General features: G+C 45.0%; 1 protein-coding gene across 1 annotated transcript in view; it reads left to right on the forward strand.

Moving 5' to 3' along the window:
- The window catches only part of SHH (sonic hedgehog signaling molecule), a 35395-nt gene extending 25464 nt beyond the window's left edge, over nt 1-9931 (forward strand). Inside the window, exon 3 of the mRNA XM_054991986.1 lies at nt 8052-9931. Within this exon, the coding sequence (XP_054847961.1) occupies nt 8052-8755 (704 nt within the window). The 3' untranslated portion in view covers nt 8756-9931. The remainder of the gene's footprint in view (nt 1-8051) is intronic.
- Nucleotides 9932-17598: the final 7667 nt, after the last annotated feature.

Here is a 17598-nt window from a genome sequence, read left to right on the forward strand (position 1 = left end):
AACATGAGGGGAAGCTACGCAAGGATTGCAGAGGGAAGAGAGGCCAGAAGGAGAGGCTTCGTTTCAGGAGGGGGTGAAGATGTAGGGACACTTCTGAGTAGGTTTGAGTAACCTTCACTCAGTCAGTCAGCATATTCCCTTCCAAACTAGGCCAGCAACAAACCAAATTAAAAGTGTGCTGGCTTGGGACGTGCCCTTTGCGCAGCTGCAGGTTTGCCTGCTGTTTGAAGCACATCCGAGAGCATAAACTCTCCCTAGCAACCGCGTTTCTATAGTAACAGATTTTCAGTGGCCACCGAGATATACAGCTCCATAGTTTATGCTACCCCTGTCTTGTTCCAATAAAAGTTGCCCAGAATAGTTCTTCTTGTACAGAAGGTGTTCTTGAGCAAAGCACGGTTTGCTCAGCAGCAACCTGAGCTCAGGGACTAAGCAAGGGGGAGTCCTTGCTGTCAATAGCATTTATATCTAGCTGAGAACTCAAGGTGGCCCACTCGGGATTCCTGGAAGGTTTCCTATCCAGGCATTCACTGGACAAAACTGGCTTAGTTTCAAGAAAGTTGTTATTATCATACCCTAGACAAACCCTGGGGTTTGGCATTTTATTTTGATTTTAACTATAATCTATTACAGTTTTTAATCTATTATTGTAAGCCCCCTTGAACCACGAGGAAAGGCAGGGTTTAAAAGTTTGAATGAATGAATGAATGAATGAATGAATGAATGAATGAATGAATGAATGAATGAATGAATGAATGAATATCCCTGCTGATTTTTCTCATCCTAGTGCAGCTTGAGATAACAGTTTACAAAGTGTATTTATGGAACTTTGAGGTTCCTCCAAGCTGATCTGGGGTTCCTACTGAAAAGAGCAACAGCATTTGACAAGCTTCCTTAAAAGACAGAAGAGCCTGCCCTGGTCAACTTTCCCCTGCACATCTCAGTCATAGGAGAGTGTTGGCTCCATCAGAGGGTGCCCACCCCGTCTGGTGTGGGGCAACATTAAAGCCTCAAAGATCCCGCTAGCCCTGTGAACAGACTGTGCACCCAAGAAAGTTCCCCCAAAGTTCTCTGCCATCCACAGGAGCTCTTTGGCAGATATGAAAAGTGTCACTCGAGGGAAGGTGGTTTGAAAATTATTCTGCCAAATGGGGAAGAATGATCTTTTAGCAAGTAGGATTCTCACCATCTCATCAACACAACAAGATCTCAAATTGTGTAAAGAATGGAATTAAGTTCATGTGCAGAGCTGGCTTTTTGGGGCAAGGAAATGGGAGGAGCTGCTGTAGCATAGCGGTTAAGTGGCTGGGCTGTGAACCAGCATGTTCAACTCCTACTACGGCCGCAAATTCTGCAGGTGGCCTTAGGTAAGCTACTCCTCTCAGCCCCAGCTGTATAATAACAACATGGACTTTTTTCACTGCTCTGAGTCTGGCACTAATCTGTCCAGAAGGGCGATACATAAGCACACTGTTCTTCTTCTTCTTCTTCCCCCCTGGATAGAAAACTATTATATGAAGCTTTTGTTATCCCAACATCAGTTGGAATGGCCAGTCCAAATGGCAGTTCAAGCCCATCTCAGCCCTGAAGCTAGCAATTGCAGGGCAGGCTGGCTTTAAAGATGGGCATGGTGTGTCGGTGTCTCTGTAGGACTAGCATCTGGGCAGCTGAGTCCTTACAAGGGGAAGACTCAAAGCAAGCCCACATTGACACCTTCCCCGGCTGCCCCTTTAATTCTAATGTAATGCGTGCTAACTTCATAGGTAAGGAAGCAGGTGTACAAACATGTAAGGGGTGGGAAGGAGGGGGGGAGATTAGATTTCAAAGGCTCCCTGCCTGTCCTGGGAAGGAGGCAGACATGTTTCAGTCTGGCATTATCATGCACGGAGGCTGAGTCCTGCACTCTTGCCAACGGGAGGGATTTTCCCAGCATTTAATTGTTAAAAAAGGAGTTGCAGGCTCAAAGCTACACCTCCGATCTGTCCTCAGATGTACAAGGGGGGAGCCGGTGCTTACTCAGTTCAGTCTCCAATTTGTGGGCCGTTTGGCATTCTGAATTTCCCCCATCCCAATGATAAAAGTGAGAACACAAAAGGACTCTAGAGCATTGTCAGGAGGAAGCCGTCAAGACCAGGCCTAACGGCTACAGCTGGAGCTTCCGAGTTGCAGATGGTTACTTAACACTTGAACCACAAATGGAATAATCCACTGGGAAACATTTGGTCGGCATCCCACAAGCGTTCGGCAGAGAGGGACAAGCACCCTGCACGTGCTCAGAGCGCTCCCGTCTTGATTGCTTTAATTATTCCTTTGGCATTAAAACATGTTCCTGGGCTGAAATTAAGTCCTGGAGTTCCCCTTACATGTAAGAAGGTCTTCGAATTATAAGTAGAGATATGGGGACAGACATGGACTTGAGCCAGAAGTAGATTGTGTTTTCCAGCAGCCGCATCCTCACAGTGGAGGATTAGCCGTTGGGTTAACCACACTGTAGAGGAGGAGGCCAGCCAAATGGAAGGCATCTGTCTAAAGCTGGCTTATGCATTACCAGTGGAACCTGGAAAACCCCAAGAATGTAATATAGAGAAACAGCCTGCCACATTCCTATGAATCCTGAAGTCTCCATTCTAGCAAAGAGGAGTAGAGCTGGCATACTGGACTGGTTCACACATAGTGCCAAACCATGATTCAGGAATGCTCCTTGCTCTTGCGGCACCCCCTTTCTGCTCTTCTTCCCCTTGCGTGTTGCGATTCAATTATTTATTTGTGTTTAAGCGTAAACCAGTATTCAACATTACATCTGAGCCAGTCAGCAATGGTTTGCACTAGACCTAGACCAAACTTGGGATTGCAAACTACGGTTTGGAGCAGGCAGGTTTGCTATTGTGGTTTGGAGGTCAAGTGCCCACCACTGTTCCCTGGTTTGGGTGTCATGGCAAATTATGGTTTGTGCTGAAATGGAAATCAAAACTGGACATATGAGAGGAGGGGGCAGTGGTGTGCATGAGCTCAGGGCATATGTGCCACTAAACCATGGCTGAATCTACTTTTGGGAGGGGCCCATAGGTTGAGGGACAGCCCACCAACTCTTGGTGAACTATCAGCAACCTCTTTTTGCCATCTCGACTGTCCAGACTTCACTCTCTTTTTTTTCCTAGACAGGAAGTAGTTCTCTTTGTTCTGACCAGAGGCATCCTGGGAAGGGGAGGATTTAGCTTTATTTGGGTAGTCGAGTTTGTGCATCAAATTTCATTACAGGAGCAGGCTTCTGTGGTTTCCCCATTGCTGGTGTGTCTGTTGGTGAAGCACAGAAGCAACAGGGCTTCCACATAGCAGTTTTCCCCACAGTATCCCTGCCTCAGTCCCCCAGCAGCAGCCCCCACCCCTGGATCACCAGGGCTTTTGCAATATTTTAAACATCTGTGCTAGAATATTGTTATAGCAGTATAACATTATAACAATATGTGTAACAAGTTCTCTGAATTGCCAGCGTTCATTTTTAAAAGGCAAGCCTCTAGCTTCTTCCTTTATATCTCTGCAAAGGATTTGGACTTTTAAAAAATGAAAGCTGGTTTCACATACTGTTACAGCAGTATAACAATAGTCTCGTGCTAATTTTTAAAAAGATTAAAAGCCTCTTAGTGGCAGGGGGAGGAAATGGTTGCCCTGGGGGGAGCATTGGGGAAAATAGCTGCCATGTGGGCAGGAAAATCCAAACTTTCCTTTCCACATGACAGCCATCCAGGCTTTAGTGCAATCTTTCCCAAATCTTCAGAGCAAAGCAGGTTTGAGAAACTTTGGAGAAAAGCTGGGAAAACTTGGGAGGTGCACAAATGTACCACAATGCTGTGGAGAAACAAGGGGGGGGAACCCCACCTTTCAACAAGCATTGAACCTGAGGCAAATTAGCCGTGTGGAAATGGCCAACACTTTGTAGTGTTGATAGCATTCTATTTCTCTATGCTAGGAAAAGTTTTACCAAGCCAGTAAAAAATATCGGCTGCCCTCAGTCTGACTTCATTGTCAGTCTGGTTTAGTGGTTAGGAGCAGCAGGACTCTAATCTGAACAACCGGGTTTGATTCCTCATTCCTCCACTTGAAGCCAGCTGGGTGACCTTGGGTCAGTCACAGCTCTTTCAGAGCTCTCTTAGCCCCACCCACCTCACAGAGTGATTATCATGAGGATAATAATAACACACTCGGTAAACCGCTCTGAATGGGCATTAAGTAGTCCTGAAGGGCAATATATAAATTGAATGCTACTATTATTATTATTATTATTATTATTATTATTATTCACATTTCACACAACACAATCAATAATAAAGATCACATGTTATCATTGATTGGCCTTGCTGAGCTGATACAAGTTTCCACCAGAAATCTAAGTATCAGCCAAGTATCAGTGTAAAATGCACGCTGTTCCAATAACGCCGTCTTTTGCAGTTCTGTAGGTGTTGTATCAGAAAGCTGCAGTTTTTCCATATAAGTTGCAAAGTTTTTTGAAATAGTTCCCAGTGCCCCGATGACAATGGGAACTACTGTTGTATTCTTCATCCATAGTCAAGTGGTTTCTATTGCCAGATCTCTATATTTAATCGTTTTTTCTTGCTCTTTTTCTTTGACTCTGGCATCCCCTGGAATTGCAATGTCAATTCGCCAAACTTTTTGATTTTTTCCACAACTGTTATGTCTGGTGTATTCTGTTCAAGGTGCCAATTAGTTTGTATTCTAAAATCACATACGATTGTGACTTGTTCATTTTCTAGCACCTTTTCCACCTGATGTTCCTATGAATTCTTTGATACTGGCAGATTATACTTTTTACTCAATGACCAATGAACCAGCTTTGCAATCCTGTCCTGTCTAGCTTTGTAGTCCGTCTGTGCAATTTTGCTGCATTCAGAGATAAGGTGGGACACAGTTTCATCTTTTCCTGCCGAAGTCGACATTTTGGATTTTCACTGATTTTCTGAATTTTGGCTTTCATAACATTCATTTGCAATGCTTGTTCTTGCGCTGCGAAGATCAGACCTTCAGTTTCTTTCTTGATTGTGCCCATCTTCAACCATGCCCAAGTTAGGCTGTTGTCACTTTTTCCTTCAATATTTTTTAGATGTTGCCCATGTAAGGGTTTGTTCTTTCAGCCATTTAATCTATTCTCAAACTGTTTCTTCTTGTATTCAGCCTTTGTTTTGGTTGTTTTTAATATGTTCTCTGTTTTTATTATTATTATTATTATTATTATTATTATTATTATTATTATTATTTAACATCTCTGCAGAAGCTAAAATGTATTAAAGGTTCACTTATTTAAAGACAAGTACTGTTCCATGTAGATATAGTGGCCCAGAAGTGTCCCTGTGTCACAAGCAAAGAGAGAGTCAGCAGGCCTTAGGGTCAATTAAGAAGAGGGCCAGGTCTTGGGGACCAAGGAAGACCTAGAGGACTGAAGGCTAAGAGAAGATGGAGAGGGCTGATGAAAGTGTTCCTCTTGTCTGTTGTGTATAAATAGCTTTAGAGCGTTTAGTTAACTTTATAGTGTTGATAGCATATCAATATACAATTGCAGAGTGGAGAGTGCCCTCAAGGCATAGTCTACTTATGGTGACCCCAGGTGAGGTTTTCATGGCAAGAGACTAACCGAGGTGGTTTGCCATTGCATGCCTCTGCAACCCTGGTCTTTGCTGGAGGTCTCCCATCCAATTACCAACCAAGACCGACCCTGCTTAGCATCTGAGATCTAACAAGATCAGGCTCACCTGGGCTATCCCAATCAGGGCAAATATACAATTACATAGCTATTTGTGCGTTTGTGTGTAAAGTGCCATCAAGGAGCAGCTAACTTATGGAGACCCCAGAAGGTTTTCAAGCCAAGAGATATTCAGAGATAGTTTGCCATTGCCAGCCTCCACCCTGGACTTCTTGGTGGTCTTCCATCCAAGTACTAATCAGGGCTGACTCTGTTTAGCTTCTGAGCCCTGACAGATTGGAATAGCCTGAGCTATATAGGTTGGGGCAATTTTTAGAGTACTTTTAATTCAAGCAACCTGTATTTGTGGATATGTTTAGGTTTTCTCTTCACCCCTCCGTTTTCCCCCTTGTGCTTCAGGTTCATTCCTTTCATAAGCATAAAGCCCCAAGGTTTGATTTGATGTGTTTGCATACGGACCGATATTTCCACCTTAGTATGATGTGTTTTTCTCTCTTTTAGAACAAGAACAGGTATATTTTTATTTCAATTTATTTATTGACGGACTCTATAGACCGCTTCTCTGGGGAACTGCTCAAGGCGGCTCACGAGTCATCATAAAAACAACATGAATTACCAATATCAAAAACAAGCCCGAAGCATAACAACAGCATAGAACAAACATCGAGCAGCTTCAAATGAGATTCACAAAACAGGCCTCGGGCCAGAAGCACAACTGAAGCCAGTAACACCCCTTAGTCAAAAGCCTCGGTAAAAATAAACGTTTTGGCCTGGCGCCTGAAGGAGAGAGAGAGAGGTGCCAGGGGAGCCTCAAGCGGGAGGGCACTCCAAAGGCAAGGCGCCAACGCTCACACGCATCGGGGGGTAGTGGGTTGATGGAGGCTGAAAACAGATCATCCTGCCCTGCTGGGGAAGCCCCTGGTGGCAAGAGAAGCTGGCCTAGAGGTTATACAAGACCTGGAACCCACAGTGAACCCGCATGGTGTAGCAGATAGAGTGTCGGACAAGGATCTGGGAGAACCAGGTTTGAATCCCAGCTCTGCTGTGGAAGTTCACTGGGTATCCTTGGCCACTCACTCACTCTTTTAGCCTAACCTTCCTGGGGACATAATGGAGGAGGAGTGAACGATGTAAGCCACCTTGGGTTCCCATCGGGATATCTTTCCATATAAAAAGGAAGCCGTGTTCCCGATGACACACTTTTATCCTGATGCACCTGTGCAGAAGCACCAGCATAAAAAGTGCAGCCTGGCCAATGCAGCCTCCAGAGGGAGCCGCCACTGCAGGAAGCCCAGCATTCCTGGGTTTTCTAGGAGCCGTTTTTTTAAAAAAACAGGCTCTGTTGCTAGTCAATACATAAATACTCCTCTGTGTCTCAAGACGAGTTTTCTTCCTATTCCTACTATTGTTTTACAATATGGAAACTACGGTACTGAGACCCTGCCCTTTGAATGGTAGCTTCATGATGTGGGGTGTGGCACTCTTGGGGTGCTACGAATGGCTGGTCCTTTGGTTTGATCCAGTACATCTGCCTGTGTGAGTCCAACATGTGCACATCTGCTACGTGATGTGATGCTGTCTGCTCTCTCCTCTTCTGACCTCATTTGTTGTGGTCATGGATGGGGGAGTGCAGTGTGGTGATACTGTGGCTTCTGTGGGGCGTAGTGTGGTGATGAGGTATAGTGGTTAAAGTATTGGACTTGGGCCTGGGAGGTGAATCCCTGCTCTGCCATGGATACTTGCTGGGTGACCTAAGCCTAAAGCGAAACACGTAAGGAACTAGCCACTGTGTGTGACAGAATGTTGGACTGGATGGGCCACTGGCCTGATCCAACATGGCTTTGCTTATGTTCTTATGTTCTTAACTAAAAAACTTCAATAAATCCTTTTACCTTGTTCCTGTTTCTTCTTTTATTCTGCCTACTGGTGGACCATTGTTTCTCCAGCAAGGGGTGGGGGCAGCCTTTGGCCAATCATGCACGCTCAGCCTAGCCTACCTCACAGGTCTGTTGTGAAGATAAATTGCAGGAGAGGGGAATGATGTATGCTGCTTTGGGTATCCATTGGAGGTGGGGGGGAAAGGCAGGGGATAAATGAAGAGAATGATAACATTAATAACAATGATGATGACAATAACGTTGAGTATAAACTTCAATGAAAAGAGCAGCAGTTACTCTAGAGCGACAATCACCCTGGCATCATGAAGAGCAGAAAGGGCTGAAACGAGACTGAAAGTGGCCACCAGCCCGTTCTGAATACTTGTCCAAGTGCAGGCAAGTTTATTCTACTGGATCTCTTTGTTCTGCTCTAACGTTCTCCTCCTTTCTTCCCCATGCAGAGAACTCGGTGGCTGCCAAATCGGGTGGCTGCTTCCCTGGATCCGCTTTGGTGAATCTGGAACAAGGGGGCACCAAGCTGGTGAAGGACCTGAGCCCTGGCGACCGGGTGCTGGCAGCGGATGGGCAGGGGCAACTGCTTTACAGTGAATTCCTCACCTTCCTGGACCAAGAGGGGCCCCCCATACACAAGCTCTTCTATGTCATCGAGACCCAGAGGCCCCGGACACGCCTCTTGCTCACGGCCGCCCACCTGCTCTTTGTGGCCCCGCCACAGAACCATTCCCAACCCCAGCCCATTTTTGCCAGCCGCGTGCGGCCAGGACAACGCATCTATGTGTTGGGCGAAGGGGGCCAGACGCTGCTGCAGGCTGCAGTGCACCGGGTGTCCCTCACGGAAGAGGCCTCAGGCGCTTATGCCCCACTGACCGCTCAGGGCACAATACTCATCAATCAGGTGCTGGCTTCCTGTTATGCTGTCATTGAGGAGCATAGCTGGGCCCACTGGGCATTTGCCCCTTTCCGAGTAGCCCACACCCTCCTGGCAATGCTCTGCCCCAGCGGCCACCCCTATCCCAGCCTCTCTCCATTTGCTGCACCCAGTGAGGCTCCAGCTGGTGTCCACTGGTACTCCCGCCTCCTCTACCACATCGGCCGCTGGGTATTGGATTCTGAGATGTTGCACCCATTGGGCATGGCCAGCTGAGGGGAACAGAGTTCGAAATACTCCATTTTTATCCACCATAAAAAAATGAAATAATACACATGGGGGAACAAACTAAAATGAAGAAAGAAAGAAAGAAAGAAAGAAAGAAAGAAAGAAAGAAAGAAAGAAAGAAAGAAAGAAAGAAAGAAAGAAAGAAAGAAAGAAAGAAAGAAAGAAAGAAAGAAAGAACTTTAAACCAATAATAATAGTAGGACAGTCCAAAGTAGACTTAAAGGAACAGGAAGAGTCCAGGAAGTTTTGTTTTAGTTTATAAATATATATATTTTTATTTGATTTATATTTTTGTCTGTTTTGTTGTTTTGTCGTCTTCATCTCCTGGCTATTTATTTGTTTGGTATTTTGAAATAGATGTTTTAAAGAATATGAACCCGATCTTCAAGAGCCTTAAATAGTTTCTTTGGTAATTTATTATCACGCGAACTATATACTCACAGGGAGAAGAAAATTATTTTGTGAGGCCAAGCAAAACTGCACAGAGTTCTATTTTTCTATATGTCACGTGTGTCCAGACTTTCCGAAAGGAAAAAAAGTCTCTCCTTCTCGTCTGCCCATCGCTTCGCTCATTCCCTTCCGCGAGTCTCGGAACAAACAGAAGAGAAGCTTCACGGTGGGGGGGGGAGGGGGGGTCCGTAAATTATATTTTTATACACAGAATTGTAAATTCAATTTTTTTGAGAGATCAATACTTAACAGTCACATTTCATTTTTTTGAAATAGTGTAAAATATGAGAATATATTATTTTAATTTAAATAGTATCAAATGTAACGTTGGCTCCTGTATTGTTTGCCGTTGTCTTTGAAATATTTTGCTTTGTATAAAACAAAAAACAAAAGGAAAGAACCCCTTGCGTTCACACTCTTGGAATTCAAGACTGTTACACAAAATGTTCTCGTTTGCAAACCCATTGGGGAGCGGGGGAAGGGAGAGGGGAGAAACTCTCTTATTTTTACCTTCAAAATCAAAATGAAAAAATTTATGAGAAAATAATATTTTTTAAAAAGCGCACATGTTGGTGATTATGTGACAACAGAGAAGAGTTTGTACAGAGGGGGGAAGGATGTTTTGCATTAATAAACTGATAAATAACCGCTGTCAATTTACTAAAATGTATTTTTGAATATTTTGTAATAGTTTTAATAGTTTTATAGAAATAAAATGTGCCATGCACAGTCTGGTTAGTATATAAGAACAAAGACTTCCTGGTGCATAACATTTTTTTCTTTTTAAAAAGCGATTTAAATAGGAACTGGGAGCATCTGATATCACGGGTGGGGGAAATGAGTAGTGGTCTCAGAGGTCCCCAGCGCAAACCTCACCTCCTCCACAAACACGTGAAGTAAAACGAAAATCCAGTGGCCCAGGGAAGGCAAATATGAAGTCTTAAAATTCACATCTCCCTTCATGAAAGCTCACGTCAAAATAAACAGAAAAGAGTCCAGTAGCACCTTTAAGACTAACCAACTTTACTGTAGCATAAGCTTTCGAGAATCACAGTTCTCTTCATCAGATGCATCTTAAAGGTCTTCGTCTTAAAGGTGCTACTGGACTCTTTTCTGTTTTGCTACTACCAACTAACACAGCTAACTCCTCTGGATCTATCAAAATAAATGTTAGTCGTTCAAGGTGCCACTGGTCTCCTGTTTTATTTTGCTAGGACAGACTAACACGGCTACCCATTGGCAATTAGCCTGAGTTAAGCCACTCTCTCCCCACCTTAGCCTTTCATCAGCAATATGGGGTAATCGTATCAGCCTACCTTACAGGACAGTTGTAAGGATTACAAAACCACAATGGTGCGTATCCTACCATGTGATGGTGTAAAGTGGCCTTAAGTCATAGCGGGCTTATGGCGACCCATGGTGGAGTTTTCAAAGCAAGAGACTAACAGAGGTGGGTTTGCCATTGCCTGCCTCTGCAACCCTGGTCTTTGTTGGAGGTTTCCCATCCAGTTACTAACCAAGGCTGACCCTGCTTAGCTTTTGAGATCTGATGAGATCAGGCTCACCTGAGCTACCCAGATCAGGACATCCTACCATTTAGAGCATGGAAAAGAGTTTTTGTGTGTTCCTGCAGCCCCTTCCAACCCCAGAAACATCACTCCCAGAGTTAGGAAACCCATGCAAAGAAATAACTTTGTGGGCTGGGAGGGCAGGGAAAAGGGGGCAAAACTTCTTTAGAGAGCTCAGCGTAAGAGACAATTTCATCTGGCTGCCCCTCCTCTCTCCAGCCTACCAAGCTGCGGTGATCACTCAACCCCAGGAATGATATTTCAGGGGACGGGACCGGGCGTCAGGAATGGAGAGCAATGTGGGAAAACATTTAGGCTTGAACAGAACGATCTATGACAATGAGTATCAAGTGTTTTGAACACTGAAAATACAATATTATTGCCTGGCTGAATCTATCACAATATTACACATAATAACATTCGATTTATATACTGCCCTTCAGGACAACTTAATGCCCACTTAGAGCAGTTTACAAAGCATATTATCCTCACAACCATCACTCTGTGAGGTGGGTGGGGTTGAGAGAGCTCTGAGAGAGCTGTGACTGACCCAAGGTCACCTAGCTGGCTTCAAGTGGAGGAGTGGGGAATCAAACCTGGCTCTCCAGATTAGAGTCCTGCTGCTCTTAACTATTACACCAAACTGGCTCTCAGCCGTACAATCAAAGACATGAAGGATGGTACGGAAATCAGTCATACAAAGAACCTGGCCCCTGCCAAACAGACCATTTGTTGCTCCTGCAAAGTCAAAAATTGGTAGCTCATACAAAGTGCACAATCATGAGGGTTATCCTTCATTTTTAAAAATCAAAAATTGGTAACACAGCCAAGCCTGTAGATTGTTAAAAAAATCTATCCCCTCCTTTCTCAGGGGGTTTCTTACTTTCAACAGTGTAGGACATCATGAAGAAGGTCTTCAAACACATCCACACCACCAGGAGTATGGGACATGATTAAAGGATCTTGCCTCCAAAGATGCCATCCATTTGGAGCGGAGTGAAATCAATGGCTGATTCCGCACACGTTGGATAATGCACTTCCAATCCTCTTTATAGATCATTTGGAACAGATTTTTTCGTGTGCGGAACAAAAAATCCACACAATTGATAAAGTGCATTGAAATTGCATTGAAAGTGCATTATCCAACGTGTGCGGAATCAGCCAGAGTTTGCTTTATGTTAGGTTTCCTTTATGCTAGAATTCACTTCTGACTGATAATGTGCTAACTTTAAGACTTCTTCAAAACAAAACAAGGAGAATCCCTAGAAGCCCCTAGGCTTGCTGTTAGACTATTCTTATCTAGAAGTCCAGTTTTGTAAGCAGTTTCCTGTGTACATAAATGGTCTTCCTCCAAAAGTAACCTTTCTGAAAACCCATCTCTCCTTTTTGACCAGCTTGTGAATCTGGGCTCGATGCAAAATCTCTACCTCAATTCCTAGAGCTTTAAGCATGATATAGAAAGGTCCACAAATCATAATTTCGCTGAATAAGCTCCATTTGAGTTGAGATAGAATGGATTCACACACACAGCACAATTGAGGAATAAGGCTTGGCAAGAAAAAAAGAAGGAATTTATTTTGAGGTATTTTGACATTCAACGAATTACCACAGTGCCGTATCAGAACTCCCGTATGGCAATTGGGTATACACACAAGGGGGTCAGATACTCTTTGAGCAGCATAGATTACATGTCCTTCCATATTCCCACAAATGCAAGCCTTTGACGTGGGGAGTCTTAATCTTGATATATTTCTCAGGTGCCTTTCAGGGGGGAAAGGCTAGATATTGGGATAGTTTTACTCCAAGATACTGATTAAAAGCAGGGCTTTTTTCTGGGAAAAGAGGAGGTGGAACTGGGTTGCCCTTGGAGATGGTCACATTGCTGGTGGCCCTGCCTCCTGATCTCCAGACAGAGGGGAGTTTAGATTGCCCTCCACACCGCTGAGGCAATCTAAACTCCCCTCTGTCTGGAGATCAGGGGGCGGGGCCACCAGCCATGTGACCATTTTCAAGAGGTTCCGGAACTCCGTTCCCCCGAGTTCCAGCTGAAAAAAAGCCCTGATTAAAAGATACCCTGGGCTATGTCTTCCAGGGCTCTAGGGTAACTCCTTGAGCAACCCACTGGTTGTCCTGACTTGACAGGGTTATAAAAGCTTCTAGGCCAGCCTTAAGGTCTACCAGAGAAACCACCGGTTGGGATATTTGTATGAGAAGCGCTGTGGAAGATGCTACCACGGTTTGCTTCTGCTCCAGGTGCCAGCTGGATTCCCTCAGCTCCTGGGGAGCCATGCCTCTTTCTTCTCAACTTGCCAGCTCTTGATTGCCTACAGGCCAAGATCCTGACAGCTACTCTGCCTAACTGGAACTTCGACAAGGTTGCCAAAATAATTTGCAATAATTCCTGGCAAATCTCATGGTTTTTTTCCATCCTAGCTGTGAAGTAGCAACTTGTGTATTTGCTGACAGACCTGGGGGTGGGGGGTGGGAAGCACTCTAAAGTTCAGAGATTCAAAACCAAAGCTGGAACTGATAGCTGAGTGCAAATAATGCAGTGAAGTTACGCTGTGCTGATTAAAGAGGCAAAAAGTTTGAGGAAATACATACTTGAGAGTAAAGAGGAGAGATTCTTCGCTATCTGACTACATCTTGCAGAAAGAGATAAGAAGTGTGGCAGGAGAGAGAAGAAGCAGGATATTGCCCTGTTTTGCCCAATAGGAGACAAGTCAAGGAAATGACCCCCAGGAAACAAGAGAGGTGCTACTCTCACTGTCCTAACTAAGTGACCCTTGCTGCCCCCTGCATGGAAGGCTCTTCTTCCTTCTTGCTGCTGCAGTACACCAGACATTGCTATTTCCAACAGGAACTACATTTGGGTTTGGGACCTGAACTTCTGTTCTGCTCATGGCAAATCCCCACCCCCTCTAGCATAAGGAGCCATCGCCTGATAAAAGAAGCAGGGGGCAGCTCCAGCAGCACCTTTAGAGGAACGGATCCACAGGACCTCATACACCACATCCAAAGTACAATGAAAATAGTTAAGCGCACATTTCATTGCCCTCTTCTATAATATCTAGGGCAGCTTACTCTTCTCTTGATGTCCCCTCCACCCTACTCCATCACCCATTGCTGGCACACTTGTGCGAAGACATGATCAATCATCCTGTGTCTGTGTAAAGTTGTAGCCAACTTGTGGAGACCCCTGCTGGGGTTTTCAAGGCAAGAGACATTCAGAGATGGTTTGCCATTGCCTGCCTCTGCATAGCAACTCCGGTCTTCCTTGGTGGTCTCCTATCCAAGTACTAACCGGTGTTGACCCGACTTGGCTTCCGAAATCTGACGAGATCGGGCTAGATCTTATAATAAAGGAATGAAATGCGCGGGGATTGTTGCTTTTGGGATAACCCTCTGCTCTGATATTTCACTCGCGTTCAGAGTAAATGGAGGCGCTTGGAGAGGGGCGTGTTGTACACGACCTTGACCTTCCCTTAAAAAGCAACCTCTGCAAGATGTGAACCTCTCTTGTCCTCACTGATCAGACTCGTGCGTGCCACTACTACACCCTTGTTCAGAGCGGGACAACAGTATCAGGGTTGTAAACCTGCCTTGAAGTAGGGAACTGCTCTCCCTACAAAGTGGCGGCCTTTGGGCTTGTGAAAGCCATTCTCAGTTCACCCGGCGCTGTGTCAACATCATTAAAGCTGTAAAGTCTCTGTTGCTGGAATGTTGTGACTACCTTTGAGGTTATAAACTCTCCGAGTTTGGATTATGTACATTTTGGGGTGTATACTATGCTCTATAAAAACTCGGAGTGATTGATAATTCCCTCCCTAATGTCTCCGCAAATAGGCTTCTAAGAGCTTTCTCGTTATCAGCACTGCTAGAGATTCTTGTTTTTTCCCCCTTCCTTTTCTGGATTCCATTTTCCAAACTTCTCAGTGTTATGTCAACAGCCACCATACTGGCCTTGATCAGAATCACTGTGCCAGCTATCCACTAGATGTTAGACAAACAAGAAAACTCCATTTGGAGAGGCCTACATTGTACTTCTCCATGGGCCAGATGACCATCACTGACAGCCAGTTTATACCTTACCCTCAGTCCTGGAAGTCATCCAAAAATGACTAACCTAATGTATAAACCAGCAGGTCTTAAAACTATGGAACCTCCGCTCTGAATTTTACTTACAGGTTGTACGTGAAATTTCCTTTCATCTCTTGCCCTTCCTCCAGAGGCCCTGATCTAGAAAGAGCATAAGAAAGAGCAACGCATGAAATTTCCTTATATGAAGTCAATCAGATAGACCTTTGGTCTGGCAACGGCTGCGTCTGCATATCATTGAGTGTTGCACTATTATTATGCTATAGTGATCATTTGCAAAAGAATCTTCCTGTGTGGAAAGGCCAACCCAGTTGTAAACAACTGCTATAATGCTACGATAATGCAATTTCCGACAATGCATGGATGCTGCTAAGGTCAATATAGTCTTTTCAGACCAGCAGCCTCTCTTTAGGGTCTCAGGTGGGTAGCTGTTTTGGTCTCTACAAGATCTGGGTCCAGTAGCACTTTCAAGACCAACTAGATTTCCTGGGTATGAGCTTTTGAGAGTAAGAGCTTGAGCTTAAAAGCTCATCCCTTAGAAATCTAGTTGGACCTGAATCTTGCTCTTTAGGGTCTCAGGTAGAGATCTTTCTCATCACCTACCACCTGATCCGTTTTTAACTGGAGATGCCAAGGACTGAATCTGGGCCCAGCTGCATGCCAAACAGATGCCTACAGCTGAGCCACAGCCCCACTCCAAAGGAAGATTGGAAGATGCAGCCATGTGGATCCCCCCTGCCTTCTATAGCTTCCGTACACCAGAAAACTTTACAGCGCTATTTTCTTGAGAAAGATGGCTGCACATTTGAAACTGAAACCAAACTCAACCAGAGATGCATTCACACAACCTTTTCGGGCACAGAGTGTTGGATCGGTGGTATACATTTTGTTCTGCTGTAATCTTGTTTTTCGGCCCAAACTTGGCTTCCAAAACAGATCACAGGAATTGAAAACTGATACGAATGACAAACTCTAGTGCAAAGGTTGTTGTGGATTTTCCGGGCTGTATAGCCATGGTCTTGGCATTGTAGTTCCTGATGTTTCGCCAGCATCTTCAGAGGTGTAGCACCAAAAGACAGAGCTCTCTCAGTGTCACAGTGTGGAGAAGATGTTGGCAGGTAATTTATATCTACTCAGGAAGGTCGGTGACTCAGCCCAAACCCACCCTCCTGAGTAGATATAGATTACCTGCTAACATTTTCTCCACACATTGACACTGAGAGATATCTGTCTTTCGGTGCTACACCTCTGAAGATGCCAGTTACAGCTGCTGGCAAAATGTCAGGAACTACAATGCCAAGACCACGGCAATACAGCCCGGAAAATCCACAACCATCGTTCTCCGGCCGTGAAAGCCTTCGACAATATATCTAGTGCAAAGGTTCTTTGGAAAGAGAATTCTTAGCTGCACTGGATGCCGGCGCAATGGAGATTATCTGGTCTTCATGACAACCCAGAGAGGTAACTTAACCTAACCAAGGCCATTCAGCAGAAATCTAAAGACAGGTCTCTGCAGTCCCAGTCTAGCAATGCATCATATGAGATGCTCAAAGACAGCAGACCAGCTTATCAGCTTGTAAGGTACATTGGGTCAAAAATCAGAGGGGCAGGTTGGTAAACTTTGTGGCTGAGTGGGAATATGAACCCAGGACTCCTATTCCCAAAGCAACACTCCAATCGCTACATCGAAGGGCAACATACCTGGGAAACGTACACTGAGCAAAGACTTCTGGAATATCAAGACCACACAAGCACCGACTGACTCAAAAAGCTGCCATCCTCATTTCTTGGGCATAACAATATTGAAACTCAGGCTACGCCCATACAACAGTGGATTCTGTGCTATTGTTGCACTGTAGCAGAGCCAACCAGAGAGGAGACCTTAAGCTCAAAGACGGCCTCTGATTTACACTCTTCTCCAGTTTTTGGCCTTTGAAAAGTTTCTCAGCTTTTTTTATGCACATCACATGTTGACAGTTTTAAAATTCAGCTAGGGACTAAAGTTGCCAACTTCTATGTGGGGCCTGGAGTTCTCCCAGAATTACACTGGATTTCCAGACTACGAAGATCAATTACGCTGGAGGAAAAGGCTACTTTGTAGGGTGGGCTCTGGCATCATGTCTCTGCCGAACTCACTCCCTTCCCCCGACCCCATCCTCCCCAGGCTCCACCCCAAATCTCCGTGAATTTCCCAACCTGGCAACCTTACGAAAGACCTCAAAAGTTGGAAATGGCTCATTTCCAACTGAAGTTTCTTGTGCGGACAAGGAAATCAAGTTGCAAATGATTGCTATGGTGAAAGAACAGTGCAATATCCAACCATGCGTGGATACAGTCTTAGCAATCTTCATCATAACAGCCCTGTAAGGTAGGTCCAGGGTTTTTTTTTAATGGGAACGTGGTGGAACGGAGTTCCGGAACCTCTTGAAAATGGTCACATGGCTGGTGGCCCCACCCCCTGATCTCCAGACAGAGGGGAGTTTAGATTGCCTTCCGCGCCGAGAGGCGCGAAGGGCAATCTAAACTCCCCCCTGTCTGGAGATCAGGGGGCGGGGCCACCAGCCATGTGACCATTTTTTTTGAGGGCAACCCACTGAGTTCCACCACCTCTTTTCCCAGAAAAAAAGGCCTGGGTAGGTCCATATTATTATCTCCACAGAACAAAAGAGGGCTGAGCCGAGAGAGCATTCCTAGCAGAGAGGTGAGATTTGAACC

This window comes from Eublepharis macularius, chromosome 11 (assembly GCF_028583425.1).
Source record: "Eublepharis macularius isolate TG4126 chromosome 11, MPM_Emac_v1.0, whole genome shotgun sequence".
Taxonomy (NCBI): domain Eukaryota; kingdom Metazoa; phylum Chordata; class Lepidosauria; order Squamata; family Eublepharidae; genus Eublepharis; species Eublepharis macularius.